This window comes from Ovis canadensis, chromosome 1, assembly GCF_042477335.2.
Source record: "Ovis canadensis isolate MfBH-ARS-UI-01 breed Bighorn chromosome 1, ARS-UI_OviCan_v2, whole genome shotgun sequence".
Taxonomy (NCBI): domain Eukaryota; kingdom Metazoa; phylum Chordata; class Mammalia; order Artiodactyla; family Bovidae; genus Ovis; species Ovis canadensis.
Genome location: NC_091245.1, coordinates 207,410,010 through 207,435,663, shown reverse-complemented (window position 1 = coordinate 207,435,663; position 25,654 = coordinate 207,410,010). Strand labels below are relative to the sequence as shown.

General features: G+C 36.8%; 1 protein-coding gene across 11 annotated transcripts in view; it reads left to right on the top strand.

Moving 5' to 3' along the window:
* Positions 1-25,654, top strand: part of ATP11B (ATPase phospholipid transporting 11B (putative)) — a 111,718-nt gene that overhangs the window by 7,699 nt on the left and 78,365 nt on the right. For 8 of the 11 annotated variants that reach the window (XR_011250193.2, XM_069558898.1, XM_069558943.1 and 5 more), the window contains exons 2-4: positions 14,993-15,109; positions 23,068-23,157; positions 24,812-24,892. Coding sequence is in view for 7 of the 11 variants with exons in the window: in XM_069558898.1 (XP_069414999.1) it covers positions 14,993-15,109; positions 23,068-23,157; positions 24,812-24,892 (288 nt within the window). In the remaining 4 variants the exon portion in view is untranslated. Of the gene's footprint in view, positions 1-14,992; positions 15,110-23,067; positions 23,158-24,430; positions 24,574-24,811; positions 24,893-25,654 lie in introns of all 11 variants that reach the window. The other 3 variants (XM_069558932.1, XM_070289377.1, XM_070289379.1) reach the window with 1 other exon arrangement.

The following is a 25,654-nucleotide window of genomic DNA, read 5'->3' as shown; positions in this document are numbered from 1 at the left end:
TCCCTAAAGAGATTCCCTATCCACTCTCTTCCTCCATTCCCACCCCCCTACCCCGCAAGCCACTAGCCCCCAGCTGTGATCAACCGCTAATCTACTTTCTGTCTCTAGATTAGCCACCTCTAGACATTTTGTGTCAATGGCATCATACAGTACGTGGTATTTTGTGATGGTCTTTTCACCTAGCATAATGTGTTCAAGTTCATCTGTGTTGTAGCATATATCCATACTTCATTTCTTTTTATTACTAAAATTCCACTGTATAGATATACCAGAGACTGTATTCATTCATCAATTAATGGACATTTAGTTTGTTTCTGCCTTTTGGCTGTTAGAAGTAATGCCTCCTTTTCCATTCATGTGCAAGTTTTTTGTGGATGTATATTTTCATTTCTGTTGGGTAAATATGTAAGGAGTGGAATTACTGGGTCGTGTGGTAACTCTGTTTTTAACTTTGTGAGGAATTGCCAAACTTTTCCAAAGTGATTGCACTGTTTTACATTCCTACCAGGCATGTATAGTATAAGGGTTCCAATGTCTTTATATCATTGCCAATACTTGTTTTTGTCTTTGATTCTAGCTGTGGTCATGAATGTAAGTGTAACTCATGGTTTTGATTTATATTTGCCTAATGACTTCAAACATCTTTTCATGTCTCTATTAACTGATTTGTTTGTATTTTGTGAGGCTTTTCTTGATGAAATGCTTATTCAGATCTTTTAACACATTTTAAAGTTTTCTTTTAGTTATAAGAGTTATATACATAAGACCCTTACCAGAGATGTGATTCACAAATACTTTCTTCCATAATGTTTGTGGAAACGCAAAACATTTAAACTCAAAACATTGCTTAGCTTTTTACCTGTTACTCATTTTGATTTACTACAGTGATTTTTTTTTTTATTCACTATTATTTGTTTTAAATTTTATTTGCTTGCGCATTGTCTGTGCTGGGTCTTCTAGTTGTGGCGAGCAGGGGCCACTGGCTAGATGCGGTGTGCAGGCTTCTCGTTGTGGCGGCTTCTCGCTGTGGAGAGCAGGCTTCCGTAGCTGTGGCTCCCCAGCTCTGGAGCACAGGCTCAGTAGTTGTGGCACACTGGTTTGCTTAGTTGCTCTGTGGCACGTGGTGGGATCATCCCAGACCAGGGGTCACACCCAAGTCTCCTGCATTGGCAGGTGGATTCTTTACCACTGAGCTACCAGGGAAGCCCACCGTTATTTCTTGAATACCACCTCTTCCCTGTGTATTTACTTTTATTCTTGCTGACATACATTCTTTAGTTATTTTTAAGGAAGGCTTCATGTGTGGTAAACTCCCTTAGTTTTTATGGCTTAAAATGTCGTAATTCCAAATTATTATTGAATACTAATTTAGGTAGATTCAGAGTTCTAGATTAACAGTTACTTTCACACAACATATTGTTGTTACTGTTATTTTTGGCCACACTGTACGGTATGCAGAACCTCCTCAACCAGGGAGCGAACCCATCACTCAGCATGTTGAAGATACCACTTAGTCCTTTTCTTTCAGACATTGATTGGTGGTGTAAAATATGCTTTCAATGTAATAGTCATTACTTTGCTGATAATCTCTGTAGCATTGTTTTTAAGATTGTCTCATTGTCCTCTGTTTTGCAGTTTTACTATGCTGTACTCAAATTGTTTCATGATTTTTGTTTCTCCTGCTCTACTCTTGTGTGTGCTTGCAATTTGAAAGCTGTCGTTTCTACAGTTCAGAAAATTTTACAGCTTTTTTTCCCCTTTAAATGTTGCTTCTCCGACTTCAGTTTTCTCATTCTCTAACTCTTGCTTGATCTTTATCTATGCTCTGTGGCTCTTAGCTTCTTGTTCATATTTCTCATGTTTTCTCTCCGTGCTGCTTTCAGTGTGAATTCTCAGCTCTAGTTTGTAGTCACCAGTTTGCTCCTGTGTCCATGGGCTAGGCCTCTGGCCTCCCGCCTGGCCTGCCTCACTTCGCTCCCCTCACCTCCCCCTTCCCCTCAACTGTCTTCCCACCACAAGCCTCAGCAGCATCTCCTAGGAGGAAGGGAGAATGCAGGGCCAGGCAGGAAAAGCCATGGGCTGCACTCCAGTCTAGAGTTCATCCTTGTCTTCTGAATTTTTAATTTAAATTACCCCCCCCCCCCGCCCCGGCCCCGCCACCGCCCCAAATTTATTATAGGACCTCTTTCATTTCCATTTGTTTTTGATGTACATTTGTCTGATTTGTCTTGTAATATTTTGTTCTTAAAAAAAAAAGTATTATTCTGTTACCTCTTTGGAGATTTTACACATATTTAAAACTGCACAGCTGTTTTTAGCCTCCTTTCAGTTGAACCTGATTCTTGGACCCAGGTACAAAAGGGGATTGAACTTCAGACTGCCTATTTCCAGAGCCAGAGTACCAAAGGATCAGCCCCTGATTACAGAAAAGATTACCTTATTTTAAGCCTAGCTAAGTCGTCTTAAAGGAAAAAAAATTTTTTTTTTAAATCTATCTTGTGAAGTAGAAGGAAGAGTTCAAAGTATGTACTTTTCCAAGGTTACTAACTAATTAGTGCTAGAGGCAGGACATAACCCAGAGTTTTTGCCGGGTATATACGAGTATGGAAGAGAATTAGCAGGAGCAGCAGTTTTCCCTATATATCTCTTTCCTATTCCTGCCATTTTTAAATCTAAGCAAGAGTGAGGCAAGAGGAGAGAATGAGTTGAGGAAAGAAATTTATACAGGTAGCAGTGGTAGTCTGGAGATGGAGGAGACAGGTCTGAGAGGAAAAGGAGAGAAGCGATCAAGAGTTGCTGTAGTTAGCCAATGTGGCCATTTTCAAGTTGACATAGTATTCTAGGTATTAGAAGAAGTTAGGCCTTGCTTGTACCCTAATACACATCTCCTCTTGAATGTTATCTAATATCAATGCAATACATTTTAATTTATTTTGAACATTGTGGCAAATTTTTAAGAAAGGTTTTCAGTTTTAAATGTCTTTTTCCATCTTATACTTTAGGAACCACAAAATTGTTTTGATATTTGAGAACCTCATGATGTTGAAATAGAAATTGGAAATGCTGAAAAGAGATAGGATAGTTGTCCTTTTTTTATTAGTAACTTTTATTACATTTGTAATGAAATTATACCATAGTTTGTTTTTATATATTTAAAGTTGTTATTTAACTATTTAGAAGAATGTGTTTGATAATTTTCTGTAGGAAAAAAAGCAAGTCATCTAGTGACTTACTGCTATTTCAGTCAAAATTATACTCATTTTATTTTCATTTCACTTTTTGTGCTTATTAAAGGCATTTTAAAAAAATAATGTTTTATTCGAGGCAAGGGTCCTGACTTCTCATTTTGGTATTTTCACAATACCAAGCATATTACCTAGCACATAGTCAATGCTTATAGTGTTTATAATGAATTTTTTAAATTAAATTATAGGGTCACTTAACAAATGAAATACTAAGTTGCTTGATATTTCAGAATGGTCAAATCAGTCAGTCAGTTCAGTCGCTCAGTTGTGTCTGCCTCTTTGTGACCCCATGGACTGCAGCACACCAGGCCTCCCTGTCTATCACCAATTCCCGGAGTTTACTCAAACTCATGTCCATTGAGTCGATGATGCCATCCAACCATCTCATCCTGCCGTCCCCTTCTCCTCCCGCCTTCAATCTTTCCCAGCATCAGGGTCTTTTCAAGTGAGTCAGTTCTTCGCAGCCGGTGGCCAAAGTATCGGAGTTTCAGCTTCAGTTTCAGTCCTTCCAATGAATATTCAGGACTGATTTCCTTTAGGATGGACTGATTGGATCTCCTTGCAATCCAAGGGACTCTCAAGAGTCTTCTCCAACACCACAGTTCAAAAGCATCAATTCTTTGGCACTCAGGTTTCTTTATAGTCCAAATCTCACCTCCATACATGACTACTGGAACCATAAGCACTGTCTAGGTTGGTCCTAACTTTTCTTCCAGGGAACAAGCGACTTTAATTTCATGGCTGCAGACACCCTCTGCAGTGATTTTGGAGACCCCAAAAATAGTCTGTCACAGTTTCACCAGTTCCCCATCTATTTGCCATGAAGTGATGGGACTGGATGCTATGACCTTAGTTTTCTGAATGTTGAGTTTTAAGCCAACTTTTTCATTCTCCTCTTTCACTTTCATCAAGAGGCTCTTTAGTTCTTCTTCACTTTCTGCCATAAGGGTGGTGTTATCTGCATATCTGAGGTTATTGATACTTCACCCGGCAGTCTTGATTCCAGCTTATGCTTCCTCCAGCCCAGCATTTCTCATGATGTTCTCTGCATATAAGTTGAATAAGCAGGATGACAATATACAGCCTTGACATACTCCTTTTCATATTTGGAACCAGTCTGTTGTTCTGCGTCCAGTTCTAACTGTTGCTTCTTGACTCATGTACAGATTTCTCAAGAGGCACGTCAGGTTGTCTGGTATTCTGATCTCTTTCAGAATTTTCCACGGTTTGTTGTGATCCACACAGTCAAAGGCTTTGGCATAGTTAGTAAATCAGAAGTAGATGGTTTTCTGGAACTCTCTTGCTTTTTCGATGATCCAACAGATGTTGGCAATTTAATCTCTGGTTCCTCTGCCTTTTCTAAAACCAGCTTGAACATCTGGAAGTTCACGGTTCATGTACTATTGAAGCCTGGCTTGGAGAATTTTGAGCATCACTTTGCTAGCATGTGAGATGAGTGCAATTGTGTGGTAGTTTGAGCATTCTTTGGCTTTGCCTCTCTCTGGGATTGGAATGAAAACTGACCTTTTCCAGTCCTGCGGCAACTGCGGAGTTTTCCAAATTTGCTGCCATATTGAGTGTAGCACTTTCACAGCATTATCTTTTAGGATTTTATAATAGCTCAGTTGAAATTCCATCACCTCCACTAGCTTTGTTCATAGTGATGCTTCCTAAGGCCCACTTGACTTCACACTCCAGGATGTCTGTCTCTAGGTGAGTGATCACACCATTGTGATTATCTGGGTCATGAAGATCTTTTTTGTATAGTTCTTGCTGTGTGTATTCCTGACACCTCTTAATAGCTTCTGCTTCTGTTAGGTCCATACCATTTCTGTCCTTTATTGTGCCCATCTTTGCATGAAATGGTCCCTTGGTATCTCTGATTTTCTTGAAGAGATCTCTAGTTTTCCTCTATTTCTTTGCATTGATCACTGAGGAAGGCTTTCTTCTCTCTCCCTGCTGTTCTTTGGAACTCTGCATTCAAATGGGTATATCTTTCCTTCTCTCTTTTGACTTTCGCTTCTCTTCTTTTGACAGCTATTTGTAAGCCCTTCTCAGACAACAGTTTTCCCTTTTTGCATTTGTTTTTCTTGGGGGTGGTCTTGATCACTGCCTCCTGTACAATGTCGTGAACCTCCATCCATAGTTCTTCAGGCACGCTGTCTATCAGCTCTAATCCCTTGACTACTTATCACTTCCACTGTAATTGTAAGGGATTTGATTTAGGTCATACCTGAATGGTCTGGTGGTTTTCCCTACTTTCTTAAATTTAAGTCTGAATTTGGCAATTTGGCAACTGAGTGCAGTGCCTAGCATAGTATCAAGCATTTTTCCTCAATAGATACTTGGGTACTTACTGGTCTCGTAAGATTTTTTGCAGTGAGTGTAATTGAACATAATAAAGCTTGAATTGTATACAGTCAGTTCAAGTCTTAATCATATTTTACCTAGGAAATTGTTTCTTTACTATTGCATCTCCTGAGCAACAAAAGGAATATAAGTATCCTTCCTTATCTTACTTCTCCACTATGCTCTTTATTAGTTCAGAAAACTTGAACAAAGATTGAGGGTGAACTTGAATTTTTACATGAAACGGGAAGTTCTCTAATTTTGGGTTTTTCTATTGAAATTTAAATATTGTAGAGGAACTGGCCTCTAAACTTAGATTTACAGGAGACTTTGTGGATCCACCTCCTATGCAGCATTAAATGGAGGCAGTACTTACCTATCAGTGTTTGATCAACTATTTTTCCAGCATATATTTGTAGAATTAAAAACAAAACAGCTTAGGAATTTATTATGAGACAGTGAAAGTCAAGTCTTAAGTAATTAGAGATACTGCCATCAATCTTCATATAATGCCTTAGACCCTGAGTTCCCTCAGAATGTTTCCTGTAGATAAAGTTTGCAGTGATCTGGGGCAAAATGAGAAATTCCAGGTCAGTGTATCATGCACATGTCTGTCTGTCTGTCTGTGCGTCTTTGCTGTAACTTATATATGTCCTTGCTTTTGAGGACTGTGCTTTTAACTTCTTAAAAAAATAGCTTTTTATTTTAAAATAGTTTTAGATTTTCAGAAAGTTTACGAAAATAATAGAGAATTCCTATACATTTTTCTCACCCAGTTTCTCTTATTGTTAACATCTTACATCCTATGCTATATTTATTATGCTAGTAAACCAGTATTAATACATTGCTATTAATTAAACCCCATACTTTATTGCTAATTTTTATTCATGGCGAAATAATCACCACAGGAAGTCTAGTTAGCATCCATCACCACACAAGAGTTACAGAATTTTTCCTTATGATAACTTTTAAAATCTACACTCTTAGCAACTTTTGCGTATACAAGGCAACATTATTAACTATAGTTCCATGCTGCACATTACATCCTGTAACTTATTTTATAACTAGAAGTTTGTACCTTTTACTTCCTTCACCCATTTTACCCACTCCCCAAGCCCCACCCTGGCAACTGTGAGTCTGTTTTCTGTTATTTTTGTATTTATGAGCTTGGGCTCTTTTGTTTTTGGTTTTACATTCTATATATAAGTGAGATCATACAATATTTTGTCTTTTCTGACTGAATTTTTTCACTGAGCATAATGCCCTTAAAACCCATCTGTGGATTTAAAAAGATTTCGTTCTTTTTAACAGATGCCATTCTCTTTAATATTGTTATTGTTTAGAATTTTATGGTTGTCTTTGTAGATTGGTACGTATTTTAAGATATTAAATTTTGAAGGTACTTTGTAAAGGATATGTTTTCTGCATCAAGGATTCTTGTCTGTGGGCTCAGAATTGTAAACCCACTGCTTCTGATGTGCTGAGGAGGACCCAGGAAGCCATATCTTCATTGCTATTGTTTATGATTGTGAGTAGAGAAAGAGGAGCCTTAAAAATGTTTGAGAAATTTGTTCATTCATCTATCTCCAATTTGGACACTACAGTTAGATTTACTAGTTTCACTTGTTATCCAGCCAGTGTTCAATTGTAGGTATAGATATAGGTAGATCAAGAAAATTAATTTAGGATTCTTGGTTACAGAAACCTTAAATTCTTTCTTAGTGAAATCTGTAATTTTAAAGTTTGATGTAAGCTAAAACTACTTCACAGATTTATTTTTATCATAACTGTCTCTGTGATTCTATACACAGAAGTCACCAGTTTAGCAAGTAAGAGACTGTCACAGTTAAATTATGGCCAAATAGAAAACTTCTAATCCAGAAAAACTATGGTGAAGTCCCAAATGGGTGAAATTGATACATTTTTAATTGTAGTAAATATACTTAAAATAAAATTTGCCATTTTATCCATTTTTAAATGTACAGTTCTGTGGCGTTTAGTGACATTGTTATGCAGCCATCGCCACTGTCTATCTCCTGAACTGTTTCATCTTTGCAGACTGAAACTTTATACCCATTAAACACTAATGCCCTTTTACTCTCCCCTCTGCACCTTGAATAAATGCCTGACAAAGTATGAAGTTGTCAACTCTTATTCCTTATGTAAGAGGAATCATACAATTTTGTCCTTTTGTCACAGGCTTAATTTCACTTAGCATAATGTCTTCAAGCTTCTTCCATGTTATAGCATGTGTCAAAATCTCCTTCCTTTTTAAGGTTGAATAATATCCCATTGTACATACCACATTTTGTTTATTCATTCTTATGTCAGTGGGCACTTGGTTGTGTCCACCTTTTGGCTGTTGTGAATAATGTTGCCATTAACATGAGTTTACAAATATCCATTTGAGTTTTTTACACAGAAGCAGAATTGATGGATCATGTGCATATTCTGTGTTCACTTTTCTGAGGAGTTGCCATGTTATTGCCGCAGGGGCTGCTACAGGTGTATGTTGGTGTGGGGAATTAGGGTTGGGGAGTAACAGAAGAGATAAGCTTCCTGTAAGAGATGAACTTCTTAAAGTATTTGCAAATGATTTAAGAATTTTAGAGAAGCTCAGTTCAGTCAGTCAGTCATGTCCGATTCTTTGCGACCCCATGGACTGCAGCATGCCAGGCTTCCCTGTCCATCACTAACTCCCAGAGCTTGCTCAAACTCATGTCCATTGTGTCAGTGATGCCAAAGGTTACTCTATATTTTGAATCCTGTAGCTGGAAAGCTAATTCCAACCTACCTCTGCAGTAGGAGCAGTTCTTGGAAGCCCAGACTGGTCTGATAGATGGCAGACTACCTTAAATCCTAAAATGAAAATTACGTAACATGATTCAAAAAGTTGAAATTAAATTATTGTGTTTACATCATAGACTTTTTAAGTTATTTCCTCTCGCCTTGCTTTGGGCTGTTAACAGTGTAAAATTATAATACCTTCATATAGATGTATTTGGGGCTTCCCAGGTGGCTCAGTGGTAAAGAATCCGACTGCCAATGCAGGAGACACAGATTCGATCCCTGAGTTAGAAAGATCCCCTGGGGAAGAAAATGGCAACACGCTTTAGTATTCTTGCCCGGGAAATCCCATGAACAGAGAAACCTGGTTGGCTGCAGTCCGTGGATTCAGAAGAGGTGGATACTACTGAGCAACTGAGCGCAACACAACATAGATGTTTTTTATTTAAAGTCCATATCCAGGAAACAGTAATTCACTATTAATTTTGTAGATTTGGTGAAATACATTAAGTCATTCTTCCCCAGAAGCATCGTTACATTGGAACATGTAGGCAATAGAAATCACTTTCTGTCATACAAGTGTGTGACTGAAATAAAGCTTTTGATCATTTCTTTTAATAACAGTGCCATTGAAGTTTTGATTCTGAAGCTTTTTTATTTATGTTATTTTTCATGGGTTTTTTATTTGTTTTGTAGCTTTTTCTTTGTGTTTTGGAGGAGATAGATCACATATAAGAATGATTACATATATAGATTTGATCACTAAGCTCTAAAAATGTTCTCTTAGTTTTATTAAGGAAGTGTGACATTTAATTACAGGACTATAGTTTTAGTTTTTTCTTAGCTCTTATTTGTAATGCTTGTATTTTTTATAAAATTTTTGAGATTTTTAAGAATAGTACAGAGGTTGGTATATTTGGTATGAAAATATGTTATGATTCATTTCCAAGTACTTCTTTTTGCCAAAGACCAGCTTCTAAAAATTATAAGCTGTTTTCTGGTTTGGTTTTTCTAGACTTCATGAGTTTGCTGTTACAAAAGAAATCTCTTTCAAATCAATCCCATGTGTTTTCCGTTTTTTCCTTGAATGCCATTGTGGGGCTTTTTTTCCCATCTTAAATATTCATCCACTTAAAAAAAAATACTTGTGGTTTTTACATATGCTCACAAATCCAGACAAAAAGAGGTTTTTAATTTCATACTTTCTTAGAATATGTGAGTTTTAATTTTTAAATAAAAATTAAATTTGTGTGCTTCCAAAATCCTATACAGTTGACTCTTGAACAACACGGGTTTGAACTGTGCACATCCCCTTATATGTGGATTTTTCAACAGTAAATACTACAGTACTGTAGGGCTGATTCCGAGCCTGCAGAAGGCCAATTCTGAAGTTATACTCAGAGTTTTGACTGCATGGAGGGTCAGCTCCCCTAACTGCTGAGTTGTTCAAGAGTCAACTGGTACTCTACTTTTTAGCAGGTGCAAAAATCAGGATGGCTAGAATAGCATTACTGTATCTCAATTCCTTTACTCAGGACAAGATGAAGTCGGAGAAGAAAGGAGCAAGCCATCCTTGATTCAGGGTGTGAGTGGATAGTCTGGGTGGACAACAGAAAGTGTAATATGCCAGAGGCTTCTGGACCCTGATGTGTGGCCTTAACCTAGTGATTAGGGAGTTCAGATTGTGCAGTACCATAGAATTGCTGATAATGCTTGCTAGAAATAGTATGAAACTATGCTTGAATTTCACACTAACAGTATAGTTATAGAATTAATTCTGATAAAAGGTATTTGTTTTGATTTCTGTTAAAGAAAGTAGAGGTGTTATTGAAATAGAGATCCTCTGTGTCATTTTTAAAATATGGAATACTGAGGTGGGTAGCTCAGTATAAAAACAAGACCTTAAAGTTGTTCTAGCTTTCTTTATGTCATCAAAATCTGTTGAAAACTATTGTGTCATCAGAAAAATACTTGTTCCCTGGTGGTCTAGTGGTTAGGATTCTGCACATTCACTGCTGTGAACCAGGTCGAATCCCCTGGTCAGGGAACTAAGATCCTGCAGTGCGGCCAGAATTTAAAAAGAATTTTTAATGCATATATATGCAAATTTGCATACAATTTCAGAGACACGGACCCTGCTCTGTCGCCTTTGTAATTTTTGGACAGTTTTATTTATTTATTTTTTTATTTAGTTCATGGCTACTTGAATTTGTGGCAGAGAAGATGTAACTTCACGTATTGAAGTTACAGATTTAATTTCCATGAGGAACGCTTAGCTATCCTTATACTATAGTCGCAAATACAAAATCTAACTATTTGGTGTGTGTAAAAAAAATACACCCACATGTATATACATGCTATTGATTATAACAAGATTGGATAAGGTCATTTGAATTAATCACTGGAAAAACAATTCAGAATGCTCAAGTGGGTGTTACAGCATCTTTGGGAATAAGGAAAGATGTGCTAACATTATTTTCCTTTTGGTATTGTCATCTTATATGATTTCCTGGATGGTGAACTGAATTTAAAAAATTCAGTTTAAAACTGATTTTTGAAACATTTCAATATATCTTCTTGAAGTAATTGTAGAAATCTCAGGAGTTCCAGCATTTGTGTGTGTTCACTGGTTTGTTCAGTAGAGAGGGATGGAGAATGATGAGCATTTGCTTCCTGTAAAGTACATGCATTTATATATAGTATATTCATACTATGAAACATGAGAGGTTGTAGTACTAATGTCATAATATATTTTGGGATAAGGTCTTGGTTTCTTTGTTTTTTGTGTAACTTTAGATGTACACAGTAATAATGTTGGGATTTAGCAAAAAGAATTTTGTATCCGTGGTTCTCAGTCTCAGTTGTCTTGACATCTTAAAGATTTATATCTTTATATCAGTTTGCTCAGATTTGCTCTTTTTTCTTTTATCTCAGAAGCTTTACATGCATGGTGTATAACTTAGGGTTTAGGTTAACATGATTACAGAGTGGATACAGAATAAGTATGTCCCATGGAGTCTAGTGCTTCAGTTACCTGTGTGTGTCTCTTCTTGTCTTATGTACTGTATAGACAAACTTCTGGTGGGCTCTCTTTGAGAAACAGTCATAGACTACAGCAGTAGCATTCAGACTGTTTGTTCATCTGTTTATTCTGTTGGAGCATATTATGATTTGCTTGCATATTTAATAAATCATATTATCTTTCATGGCTTAACGTAGTGCTTAAACTCAGTAGATAGTTGTTGATTGAATAAATGGTATACATCTTTTAAATGATTATGATATTCCAGATAGACTACTGAGTTCCAACTCTGATTTTGAAACCTGCCTTTTTCTCCCAAGAATTATTATAGGGCACAATTACGAAATGTTTAAAAGAAAATTAATGAGGAAAATAAATACGTGCCACATTTTATCCTTAAACTGATTTTGAAATCAGATACATAATGGCACATTCACATCCACAAAGTGTGGTCATCACTTTAAATAGCATAACAGATAAAATAAAACTTCATTTCTTAATGGTGCATACAAATACATTTAATTTGCACCATTGTGTGCTCGCTGTTTCTAAGATCACAAAGTAAATTGTTTAAAAACATGAACAACAGCCATTGAAACCCAAACATAGCACTGCTAATATTCTAATGTGCTAAACAAAATATTCCTCTAGGTAATATGGGAATCTCCACTATCCTATGTATGTCTGTACTTAGTGGAAATTTTACAGGGATGCCAAGCATGGAAATGCAGCCACATTACTTAGTAGATTACTAGCTTAAGAGCACTTAATTTATAAAAGTGGATCATTGTAGTTTATGAATACCAAGTGTAACTGGTCTCTTAATAACGTCATAATACTAGTAAATAACCCTTGACCATCATGAAAAACATGTAAATCTAAGAAGATTTGAATCATTGCTGTTAGAACCAAAAAAGGTCTTGCATTTGGTGATTGCTTTCAACCTGTGAGTGCTTCACTATGGCTCAGACAGTAAAGACTGCCTGCAATGCTAGGAGACCTGGGTTTGATCTCTGGGTTGGGAAGATCCCTAGAGAAGAAAATGGCAACCCACTCCAGTATTCTTGCCTGAAAAACTCCATGGACAGAGGAGCCTGGTGGGCTACAGTCCATGGGGTTACAAAGAGTTGGACATGACTGACTTTCATTTCAACCTGTCAAGGGTTCCCCAGTCAAAGAAGTTTTGAAGATTTACTTGCCATTCTGCAAAAACGGAAATATAGACCAATGGAACAAGATAGAAAACCCAGAAATAAACCCATGCACCTCTGGGTACCTTATTTTTGACAAAGGAGGCAAGAATATACAATGGGGCAAAGAGAGCCTCTTCAACAAGTCGTGCTGGGGAAACTAGACAGCTACATGTAAAAGAATGAAATTAGAACACTTCCTAACACCATACACAAAGATAAAATCAAAATGGAATAAAGACCTAAGTGTAAGACCAGAAACTATAAAACTCTTAGAGGAAGACATAGGCAGAACACTCGATGACATAAATCAAACCAAGATCCTCTATAACCCACCTCCTAGAGTAATGGAAATAAAAACAAAGGTAAACAAGTGGGACCTGATTAAACTTAAAAGCTTTTGCACAGCAAAAGAAACTATAAGCAAGGTGAAACACAGTCCTCAGAATGGGAAAAAATAATAGCAAATGAAACAACTGACAAAGGAGTAATTTCCAAAATACACAAGCAGCTCATACAACTCAATACCAGAAAAACAAACAGCCCAATCAAAAAGTGGGAAAAAGACCTAAACAGACATTTCTTCAAAGAAGACATACAGATGGCTAACAAACACATGAAAAGATGCCCGGTATCACTCATTAGTAGAGAAATGCAAATCAAAGCTACAATGAGATTTCACCTCACACCAGTCGCAATGGCCCTCATCAAAAAGTCCCCAAACAATAAATGCTGAAGAGGGTGTGGAGAAAAGGCAACCATCTTGCACTATTGGTGGGGATGTAAATTGATAACAGCTACTATGGAAGGATGGTATGGAGATCCCTTAAAAATCTAGGAATAAAACCACCATATAACCCAGCAGTCCCACTCATAGGCATATATCCTGAGGAAGCCAAAATTGAGAAAGACACATGTGTCCCATTGTTCATTGCAGCACTATTTACAATAGCTAGAACATGGAAGCAGCCTAGATGTTCATCAGTAGATGAATGGATAAATAAGTTGTTGTACATATACACAGTAAAATATTACTCAGCCATAAAAAGGAATGCATTTGAGTCTGTTCTAAAGAGGTGGACGAACCTGGAGCCTATTATTCAGGATAAAGTAAGTCAGAGAGAGATAAATATCATATACTAACACATATATTCAGAATCTAGAAAGATGGTACCAAAGAATTTATTTGCAGGGCGTCAGTGGAGAAACAGGCCAGACTTATGGACATGGGGAGACAGGAGAAGAGGGTGAGATATATGGAGACAATAACATGAAAACTTACATTACCATATGTAGAATAGATAGCTAATGGGAATTTGCCGTATGTCTCAGGGAACTCAGACAGGGGCTCTGTAGCAACCTAGAGGGGTGGGATGGGAAGGGAGATGGGAGGTAGTTTCAAAAGGGAGGGGACATATGTATGCCTGTGGCTGATTTGTATTGAGGTTTGACAGAAACAACAAAATTCTGTAAAGCAATTATCCTCAAAAACTAAATTTTTAAAAAATAAAAAGATTTACTTGCCACTTTGGAAAAAGAGTGCAATATTGTAGAAATGAAGTATCACTATTCTTGTCAAGGCAAACCTTTCCACTGTAGATGATTACTAAACGTACCTTAATTGAATGTCTTCTAAATTTGAAGCCAGAATTGTAACATATTCATACATCCACATGTGAGAGAGTGAATTGATAATGTAACTAGCATGAAGAAATGCTTGTAAAAGTTCTCTGGGAACAAAGCTCTTTGAAACCAAGTTGATCTGGGTGTAAAATAAAATGTAAGCCTTTGTCACCAGACATAGTAGGTGTTGACTAGGCCTTAGCTATGCTGAGCTTCCACATCACTGACTAGGAATCAGAAAAAAACTAGGAAAAGAGAAAAGCAAGAAACCCCAGGAATGAAAGAGAAGGAAAGAAGCCTTCACGAACTTCTGTAGATCTGTATGATTATTCTTGTGGTTGCATCTCTGGCAAAGAATGGACTATTTTTGAATACCAGAGGTTATTACCTAGTTAGTTTATATCTAAAGAAAATGTACCTGTTTACTTTGAAAGGGGCTTCCCTGTTGGCCCAGCTGGTAAAAAATCCTGCAATTCAGGAGACCTGGGTTTGATCCCTGGGTTGGAAAAATCCCCTGGAGAAGGGAAAGACTACCCACTCCAGTATTCTGGCCTGGAGAATTCCATGGACTGTATAGTCCATGGGGTCGCAGAGAGTCAGACATGACTGAGCAACTTTCACTTACTTTGAAAGAAAAGAAATGGCTTAAATAGATTAACCCTATATGAAGTTCAAGGCAAGTAATAGGTATAATATGATCAATTAAAAAGTACCACCAGTAAAGAATCATGACAACTAACTTTGCTGACAATTATTTTTCTTTTGCTTTGCCTTAGGGTTTTGACCCACCCCATCAAAGTGACACAAGAACTATTTACATAGCCAACAGGTTTCCTCAGTATGGCCATTATACACCTCAGAAATTTATAGATAACCGGATCATTTCATCTAAGGTAAGAATTAACACTTCTATTATTAAAACTGTGGTTATGTACCGTTTTGCTTTAAAAAGTGATTTGTTTGTGTAGTATACATTTATATCCTTAAAAATTCAGGGAAATGGTGGTTAGATGTATCTTAACCAAAATTGTAAACCGTAAAATAAAAAGAGTTGCTCGTTCCTAATGTCAGATAGCCAACATTCCAAAAGGTACCCTTAATTTAAACTAAGGAAGGAATTAAACTAAGGAAAGTAAGGAAGCAATTAAACTAAGGAACTTATATTTATACCATATGCCAGGCACTATATTAGGTACTTCTTATATTATTTAATCCTTAAAACAACTTTAATATATGTTTAATGAGTGTTGTTATACTCATTTTATATCAGTTTCTCCAACTGAAGTGCTGGAAAATAGTTTACCCAGGGATGAGTTAGGAGTTTGAACTCAGTTCTGTGTGACTTTAAAGCCTAACTTCCTCCAATTTTATCATTCTTCTATAAACATTTTATAGTACAAAAGAACCTACTCATTCTTGTTTCATTTTTTTCCTGTGGCATTTTGAAGCTGTCTTAGTCTGTTTTGAAGCTGAAGATTATAGAATAATGCTGTCATCTGTCATGATGGATATGTTTTCCTTGCTGTCTAATATGATAACCATTAGCCACATAGAGCTGTTTAGGCCTTGAAATACAATATGTAATTGAGGAAGTTAATTTCTAATTTTAATTTATTTTAAATTGTCAGTAGCCACATGTGACTAGTGGCTACCCTATTGGACAGAGCAGTTATAAAGGATGTGAGTCAGAAACTGAGGGTAAAGTTCTTTAAGCATTGTTCTTGTTCAGTCACCCAGTTGGGTCTGACTGTTCACCACCCATGGAGTGCAGCACTCTAGGCCTCTCTGTCTCACCATCTCCCGAAGTTTGCCCAAGTTCATGTCCATTGCATTGGTGATGCCATCCATCTATCTCATCCTCTGACACCCTCTTTGCCTTCTGCCCTCAATCTTTCCCAGCATCAGGGACTTTTCCAATGAGCCAGCTGTTCACATCAGATGACCAAAATACTGGAGTTTCAGCTTCAGCATCAGCCCTTCCAAATCAACAGGGTTTATTTCCCTTAAGATTGACTGGCTTGATCTCCTTGCTGTTCAAGGGACTCTCAGGAGTCCTCCAACACCACAGTTCAAAGGCATCTTTGAGCATGTGTGTTTTTTTAGTCGCTCAGTCATGTCCACTCTGTGAGCCCACGGACTATAGCCTGCCAAGCTCCTCTGTCCATGGAATTTCCTAGGCAAAAATGCTGGAGTGGGTTGCCATTTCCTTTTCCAGGGGATCTTCCCCACCCAGGGATCAAACCCAAGTCTCCTGCATTGCAGGCCAATTCTTTACCATCTGAGCTACCAGGGAAGTCAGGATAATAGAGGAGCTTTAGATTAATGACATAGTTCTTAGTAAGTGATGGAAGAAATAAAAGTCCTTCTTGAAAAAAATTTTTTTAAACACTAGGTATAATTTATATACAATAAAATTTACTAATTTGATGAATTTTGACAAATGTATAGCATATGACCACCATCATTAAGATACAGAATACATTTGTCACTCCAAAAAGTTAGTGGCCATTCTCCCTTCTCTTCACCTCCAACAATAGCAACTGATCTGCTTTCTGTAGCTATAATTTTGTCTTTTGTAGAATGTCATATAAACAATGCATACAGTAGGAGTCTTGAGTCTGATTTCATTTCACTTAACACAGTACTCTTGAGCTCGATCTTTGTTGCTGCAAGTGTCAGAATCTGTGTTCATTTCCTTTTTAGTGCACATTTTAGTTGTCACCATAGGTTTGGATAGTTTATATTCTGAATTTGGGTCATTTTCCTTAGAGGGTTTCACTGCTAGTATTTTCCCCTTAAGTTTCCAGTTGCTTTTCTAGTCTTGAGCTCTAAATCTTTGTCGTATTTTGTTGATAAGGGAGTAGTTTTCCCTGCTCTTTGACTGCCATAGCTATGTGAGTTGGATAGTATCTCCAGGCTAAGAAGCTGTTGCTTATAATTCATACACCTTCATTTGTAATTTTTTTAAAGTTAAACTCTCTTCATGTTTCTGTCTATATTTTGGACATGTTCCAAGATTTTAAATAGTTTGTTTTAATCTAGTTTTCATAATTCTTATCTGCTGGGAGTTCACTTAAATTGTCTTATCTGCTAGGAGTTCACTTAAATTGTCTTATCTGCTAGGAGTTCAAAAGGTTGCCTGCTAGGAAGGCAAAGTGAACTTTTCAAAGTTCACTTGAAGAAAGTAGGGAAAACCACTAGACCATTCAGGTATGACCTAAATGAAATACCTAACAATTATACAGTGGAAGTGAGAAATAGATAAGGGACTAGATCTGATAGATAGAATGCCTGATGAACTATGAACCGAAAGTTTGGGACATTGTACAGGAGACAGGGGTCAAGACCATCCCCAAGAAAAAGAAATGCAAAAAAGCAAAATGGCTCTCTGAGGAGGCCTTACAAATAGCTGTGAAGAGAACGGAAGTGAAAGCAAAGGAGAAAAGGAAAGATACCCATTTGAATGCAGAGTTCCCAAGAATAGCAAGGAGAGATAAGAAAACCTTCCTCGGTGATCAGTGCAAAGAAATAGAGGAAAACAATAGAATGGGAAAGACTAGAGATCTCTTCAACAACATTAGAGATACCAAGGGACCATTTCATGCAAAGATGGGAACAATAAAGGACAGAAATGGTATGGACCTAACAGAAGCAGAAGATATTAAGAATAGGTGGCAAGAATACACAGAAGAACTGTACAAAAAGTTCTTCACAACCCAGATAATCACGATGGTGTGATCACTCACCTAGAGCCAGACATCCTGGAGTGTGAAGTCAAGTGGGCCTTAGGAAGCATCACTATGAACAAAGCTAGTGGAGGTGATAGAATTCCAGTTGAGCTACTATCAAATCCTAAAAGATAATGCTGTGAAAGTGCTGCACTCAATATGGCAGCAAATTTGGAGAACTCAGCAGTTGCCGCAGGACTGGAAAAGGTCAGTTTTCATTCCAGTCCCAGAGAGAAGCAATGCCAAAGAATGCTCATACTACCGCAAAGTTGCACTCATCTCACATGCTAGCAAAGTGATGCTCAAAATTCTCCAAGTCAGGCTTCAACAATACTTGTGCCATGAACTTCCAGATGTTCAAGCTGGTTTTAGAAAAGGCAGAGGAACTAGAGATCAAATTGCCAACACCTGTTGGATCACCAAAAAAGCAAGAGAGTTCCAGAAAAGCATCTATTTCTGCTTTATTGACTATGCCAAAGCCTTTGACTGTGTGGATTACAATAAACTGTGGAAACTTTTTAAAGAGATGGGAATACAAGCCAACCTGATGTGCCTCTTGAGATATCTGTACACAGGTCAAGAAGCAACAGTTAGAACTGGACCTGGAACAATAGACTGGTTCCAAATAGGAAAAGGAGTACATCAAGGCTGTATATTGTCACCCTGCTTACTTAACTTATATGCAGAGTACATCATGAGAAACACTGAACTGGAAGAAGCACAAGCTGGAATCAAGATTGTGGGGAGAAATATCAATAACCTCAGATATGCAGATGATACCACCCTTATGGCAGAAAGTGAAGAAGAACTAAAGAGCCTCTTGATGAAAGTGAAAGAGGAGAGTGGAAAAGTTGGCTTAAAGCTCAACACGCAGAGCACTAACATCATGGCATCCGATCCCATCACTTCATGGCAAATAGATGGGGAAACAGTGGCAGACTTTATTTTTTGGGCTCCAGAATCACTGCAGATGGTGATTGCAGCCATGAAATTAAAAGGTGCTTACTCCTTGTAAGAAAAGTTAGGACCAACCTAGACAGCATATTAAGAAGCAGAGACATTACTTTGCCAGCCAAGTAATTGTCTAGTCGAGACTATGGTTTTTTCCGTAGTCGTTTATGAATGTGAGAGTTGGACTGTAAAGAAAGCTGAGTGCCAAAGAATTGATGCTTTTGGACTGTGGTGTTGGAGAAGACTCTTGAGAGTCCCTTGGACTGCAAGGAGATCCAACCAGTCCATCCTAAAGGAAATCAGTCCTGAATATTCATTGGAAGGACTGATGTTGAAGCTGAAACTCCAATACTTTGGCCACCTGATGGGAAGAACTGACTCATTTGAAAAGACCCTGATGCTGGGAAAGATTGAAAGTGGCAGGGGTAGGGGGGAAGGGGACGACAGAGGATGAGATGGCTGGATGGCATCACTGACTCAGTGGACATGAGTTTGAGTGAACTCTGCAAGTTGGTGATGGACAGGGAGGCCTGGCGTGCTGCAGTCCATAGCGTCACAAAGATTCAGACAGGACTGAGCAACTGAACTGAGGAGTTTGCAGTCTGCTGATACTTGAAACTGAGTTTCCTGGAAAACTTTTGAGATTAAATATCTTCATATGAATGTTTTGATATTCAGTCAAATGTAGTAGTATTAGGTTTAGTGTTTTTGACCAGGTTTCAGAAATGTAGACTTTTAAATAAATGTTGCCTCTCTTCACATACCTGAAGACTGTCTTTCTTATCACTCCTCTATTATTATTCCACTACTGCTTTTATAAACTTCCAAACCAGATTACCTGCTATTCCATAAACTCGTGTTTAACTTTCCTACCACCTTGCCTTTGCTATGATTTTGTTTTGATAACCTCAATTTTTAAGAATATAGGTTGTATATTTTTGCAGAGAATGTAGATTTCATGTTTTTTAACCATATTTCAAGAATGTAGATATTTATATGTGTGTGTGCATGGTCAGTTGTGTCCAATTCTTTGCAACCCTATGGACTATAGCCCGCCAGGCTTCTCTGCCATGGGATTTCCCAGGCAAGAATACTGGAATGGGTTGCCATGCTCTCCTCCAGGGGATCTTCTGGACCCAGGGATTGAATCTGCATCTCCTGCAGTGGCAAGCAGATTCTTTACCATTGAGCCATCAGGGAAGCACAGATATTTATATAGGCAGTGTCTGTTTTTGTTTTTTTTTTTTGACCATAGTTGAGCCTGGCTTCTCAATGTTCCCTTTTACTACCTTTCTACTCTATTATTTCCCTAGACTCTTTTCAGACTGCATTATCTTCTATTCCACAAAGCCATGATGAATTTCCCTGCTCTCTGCCTTTGTTCATTCTTTCCTTCCTTCCTGAAATGTTCTCCCTCTGTGTGCCCCCTATTTTCAGCTTGTGAGTGTTCCTCTCTTGAAGCCCATGTTGAATGTGACCTCCTTCATTAAATTTTTCTTGTTGAATTCTTTGTGTATTCCTTCTTTTACTTTATCTTGGAATATAGCTATTGATATAAGTATCGTTCTTAATCTTCTCTATTTAAACTTGTTATCTTTGTTTCTCTTATTATGTAAGTGCCTTGCACATTGTAGATGGAAAATATGCCTTTGTTCAATTTAATTCACTATATAGTAGATTTATGAATTTAAATTTAAATTTCCTTCCAAAAGATTTAATTTTATAACCATGGTTTCATTTTCTTACTAATGTCAGACCTTAGAAGGGCAGTGATAAAGTCATGTAGGTAACTGTAGAGAAGATATGCTTCTAGTTCATTTTTCTTGACTGTTATTGCATAATAATTAAAATAATTTTAAAGCATAATGAATTATTATCTTCCTTAGAAGATTTTCATGTGTTTAAACATTATTCTACTTGAGTGCCTCCTCTGTGTATGACAGGACCAGCACAGAATTTAGACTCAATCTACTAATGTTTGCCTGAAAACAATACCCAACATTTATAAGCTAGCTCATGAGAAGTTTTTGTTTCTTCTCAGTTTTTCCATTGTATTATTGAGCTAGCCAAAGGAAACATCCTGAAATTAATTAACTTTCTTATTGCCAACTTATATAGTTGCTCTTTTCAAAATTCTGAGAGATAAAATGTATTATCACTATTATGATTCAAATAGATTAATGTAAACTTAGAACATTGTCAAGTTCTTATAAAGTTTTATACAGTTGATCTGGTGACTAAGAAAGTTGTGTGGGAATACTATGACCCTTGTAGGGACAACTGTCTTTTTACTCCAGTTAAGATCAGCTGGCAGTGGTTTGACCCAGAATTAATTGTCTCATGTACCAATGACCTCTTTTGGTTCCAGGAAGTATATGCCTCTCTTTTCTCTAGAGTCTTGAACATGGTTCCCAATCTCAGATTCTAGAACCGCTGGTGACACTACGACCACAGGAAAATGTTGGGTATCCCAGATTAGGACTAAAAATATAATTCACCTGAGAAAGGCTGTTAGGTATTGTCCTATTCTTTATACACCCTTGAGTCAAATAGGCTTTCGTGGGCTCTTCTGGGAACCTAGACATATTTATAAAATTGTTCATATGTGAATGTTTCAGGTCTCAAAAAACTGATTAAGGGAATTCCCTGACAGTCCAGTAGTTAGGACTTCTCACTTTCACTGCCAAGAACAAAGGTTCAACCCCTGGTTGGGAAACCAAGATCCTATAAGCCATACAGCATGGCCAGAAAAAATTGAATAAGAAGTGAATTTCTGACCTACAGAAATTCAGAAATTAGAACCATCTTCCATTGTACCACAGAAAATCTTGAATTAGTCAATAACCAGTAAGGCTTCATTTATTACCTGACACCAAGAGAGTTATGGAAATTTTTTTCCATCAGTGTTTATTTGTTTGCCTATTTATTTATTCTGCTAGCATTTTGATATCTGTGTGCTATAGTGTAAGTGCTGAAGATAGAGCAGTAAATAAACAATGTTCCTAGCCCAGGGGATCTTATATTCTGCTAGGTGAATGGACATTGGGTAAAGTAACAATACTGTAAAGTGTTTCCCTGTTTTATTCATAATTGTGTTGTGTGTAGTGAGTGGCACAAGTAAAATTTATATGGTGTTACCCTGACCCCATAATGTAACATTATAGACTTATAAACTGATTAATAATACAGCAACAGACACACAGTGATTAGTATGAGCTAGGTTCTGTCCTTAGCACTATATAAATATATCAGCTCATTTAATCTTTGTAACAACCTATACAGTATGATTGTCATAACTGTCCTCATTTTATAGAACATAGAATGAGATACAAAGAGATAAGATCCAAGGTCCTTTGATGACCATGAATTAGGATTTAGATCACAGCAGTTGTTAACCTTTTACCATCAATGTTTATAACCATTATACTCTACTGTCTCACTGTAAAATAGACATTGTGACGGATTTTCACATCCTTTATGAGATTTTCTTCATGGTTATACCAGTGATCACTTAACTAAAGTAATTTTTAATCTTTTTCACATTTCATATCCCATGCTTAACGAGGCGTACTGTCTCCTTTGTTTCTGAGGAAACCTAAAGAAAATATTTATAAAGTAAACTGAATCCAGTGTTAGCATTTTTATCAACTCTTAATTCATCTTTAAATTTACTGATTTGGCTGCCCCGGGTCCTAGTTGTGGCACATGAACTCTTGGTTGCAGCATATGGGTTCTAATTCCCTGACCAGAAATCGAACACAGATCTCTTGCATTGAAAACGTGAAGTATTAGCCACTGGACCGCCAAGGAAGTCCCTTAATTCATCTTTCAACATCAGGTTTAGTTTTTTGTAATCAAAATCCAAATAAATTATTAAAATAGTATTTTAGATCTTCCATCTCCAACTTCTAAAAAACTAGGAATTTACTAGCAAAATTGATAGGTTCCTTTATCTCTCTTTTAAAGTTATACTAAAATTGCCAATAAATAGTAAAAGGTAAAAGGTAGAATAAAAGCCCTGAAACTCTAAAAACCAAGTTTTTGTACTATCAAGTTACATGAATTTGTGTAAGGGCTTGGTATATCTGATGTGTACAAGTTTTCTTAATATTTGTATATAATACATATTATTTAAAATATTAACTTATCTTTTTGTTTTTTGTTTTTTTTAGTATACTGTGTGGAATTTTGTTCCAAAAAATTTATTTGAACAATTCAGAAGAGTGGCAAACTTTTATTTTCTTATTATATTTTTGGTTCAGGTAAGCTTTATCACTCCATAAATCGTTAAGTTGTTAGACATGAATGCTAAACATGTATCTTCAAGGAAAAGTTAACATTGCATTCTAAACCATATGACTATGGGACCCATTTTTTTATCTGCAGAGTTTCCCCATTGTATTCAGTGAATACAGTAATGTGATCACATCTAGGTGTCTGAAAAATAGCCAGTGAATTTTAAGATCGGTTGTATTTTGTTTTATCACTATGTGTTATAGTGCTGATAATCATAATTAAAGCCAAGAAAACGGCATCATCCTTTCAAATGTTCTGCCTCAGAAAATAAATACTTTGGCTTTTAATATACAGCACTTGTTTTTGGCACATTTCTGCCTGCGGAACCATCTTTGTACAAAATTAATCTTCCTTTGGCTTTTCTTTTTTTTTAATTTACAGATTTTACTTTTATTTTTAAAGTTTTTTATTAAAATTTCTAAGAATCTCCATGAATATAGATTTTTATCCAGGAGGCCATTTTCTTAACTTAAATGTATATTCATTGTAAGCTCTTTAGTTTTTAGTTTTTCACATTGTGCTTTTTTCCCCAGAGAACAGTATGAAACTTGAGTATAAACCAAGATTTAGAATTAGTGATTGTCGTTTTGCTTCAAAGAGGTTTTTCTTTTCTGATGATACGTTAGCAGTCTCTTTCAGTGTGGCACTGAATTTTTTTTTATAAACTCTGAACTCTTCTCTTCATAGAACCTGGACCTTCAAAAGAAAAAAAACTTGTGAAGTAGTCACCTTAAAGCTTGAGGAAGCTTTTCTTGAATTGCTTCCCTTTGTGAGCGGAAAAGGAACTTCTGGTTTTTTTTGTTTGTTTGTTTTTTAATCAATAGACCATCAGCTTGTTTGGTCAGAAAAAATGAGAAATTTACACTTATTACATACAAGTAACTTGCATTTGTGAAATTACTGCCTAAGATCAGGAATTCAGCCTGTCTGTGGAATAGAACAAACTTAACTGGCCTAACCAGAGTAAACCAATATTAATAAATTATTAGACCCATGTTCTAAATAACCAGATATAATTGCTGCACATATTTCTTCGAAAGTAGTTTATTGAAACATCTGTTGCGTATGATTCGGATAATTGCAGCATTGTTTGTTTTCCAAGTTGTACCCCTCTGGCTCTACTAGCTGTAACAAAATCACTTGTAGAAAGAAACCCCTAGTCCCATTTCTTGTTTTCTCTCCAGTGTGAGTTTATTCTGGATCCCAGAATAAAAATTGACAGATTTTTTTTTTTTTTAGCATTTCTCTGGATGGGCAAAGAAATGTGAATTGAAATTCTGAATAGCTGTAGCTCCCCTCCAAGACAAATACTGAGGAAGACCTTAAGTACTCTATGTGTTAAGAAAGCAGAGAAACTGAGTCCACTCTAGCAATATTTGTGGGTATGCAATAGATTTAGATAGTCTACTAACCCCATATAATAGCTAACAAAGTGTACTTGTGAAACCGTGAAGTAAACTACATTCACTGCATAATCTCTCTCAAGTTACTTTTTCATCTGAACTATGATACATATTTTGTATGTTTTCAGATTTCCCAATAATTATAAGATTCTAGATGTTAATAGTGATATGTACAATATAAAATATAATACTCTGCATTCTTTCTTTTTTAATGCAGCTTATGATTGATACACCTACCAGTCCAGTTACCAGTGGACTTCCATTGTTCTTTGTAATAACAGTTACTGCCATAAAGCAGGTATGAAATATTTTCTGTTGCTTGCTTTCTTCCCAAGTCATTCAGAAGTTTTCTCCTCCAAAGTGAGATTTATTGTTGCAAAAGTAATTTTCATAAGAAAGCAAATTTAGGGCTTTCCTAGTGGCTCAGAGACAAAGAATCCACCTGCCAAATCAGGAGACATGGGGTCAGTCCCTGATCCAGGAAGGTCCCACATGCCATGGGGCAAGTAAGCCTGTGTATCACAAATTCTAAGCCTGTGCCCTAGAGCCCAGGAATCAACAGCTACTGAAGCCTGAGTGCCCTAGAGCTTGTGCCCTGCAATAGGAGAGGTCACTGCAGGGAGAAGCCCGTGCACTAGAGAGCAGCCCCTGCTCCTGCAGCTAGAGAAGAACCTGCACAGCAGTGAAAGACCTAGTACAGCCAAAAAAATAAATTATAAAAAGAAAGAGAGCAAATTTGTTTGATTCTGCAAATGGTAAAAATTAAACTGAGGTAAGCCACGCTTATCAGGTACTTGGTGACTGATGGGATGATTACAATGATTAAAGTATGTTTTTCCTTTAACATACCTAAGAAGTATCCAAAAGCAAGCATTTTGTGTGTACAAACGAAGTTATGTGTGAAACAGATTGTTATAATCATCTTTGTAGAGTTTGGTAGTATTTAAAGGATATATAATTGAAAGGAAGGGGATATGTTTAGGAGTAAAGCCTGTACTTCTGTACAATTGAATTAAAAATTTTGAATAAAAATTGTATAGTGCTTTCCTACTTTTTACAG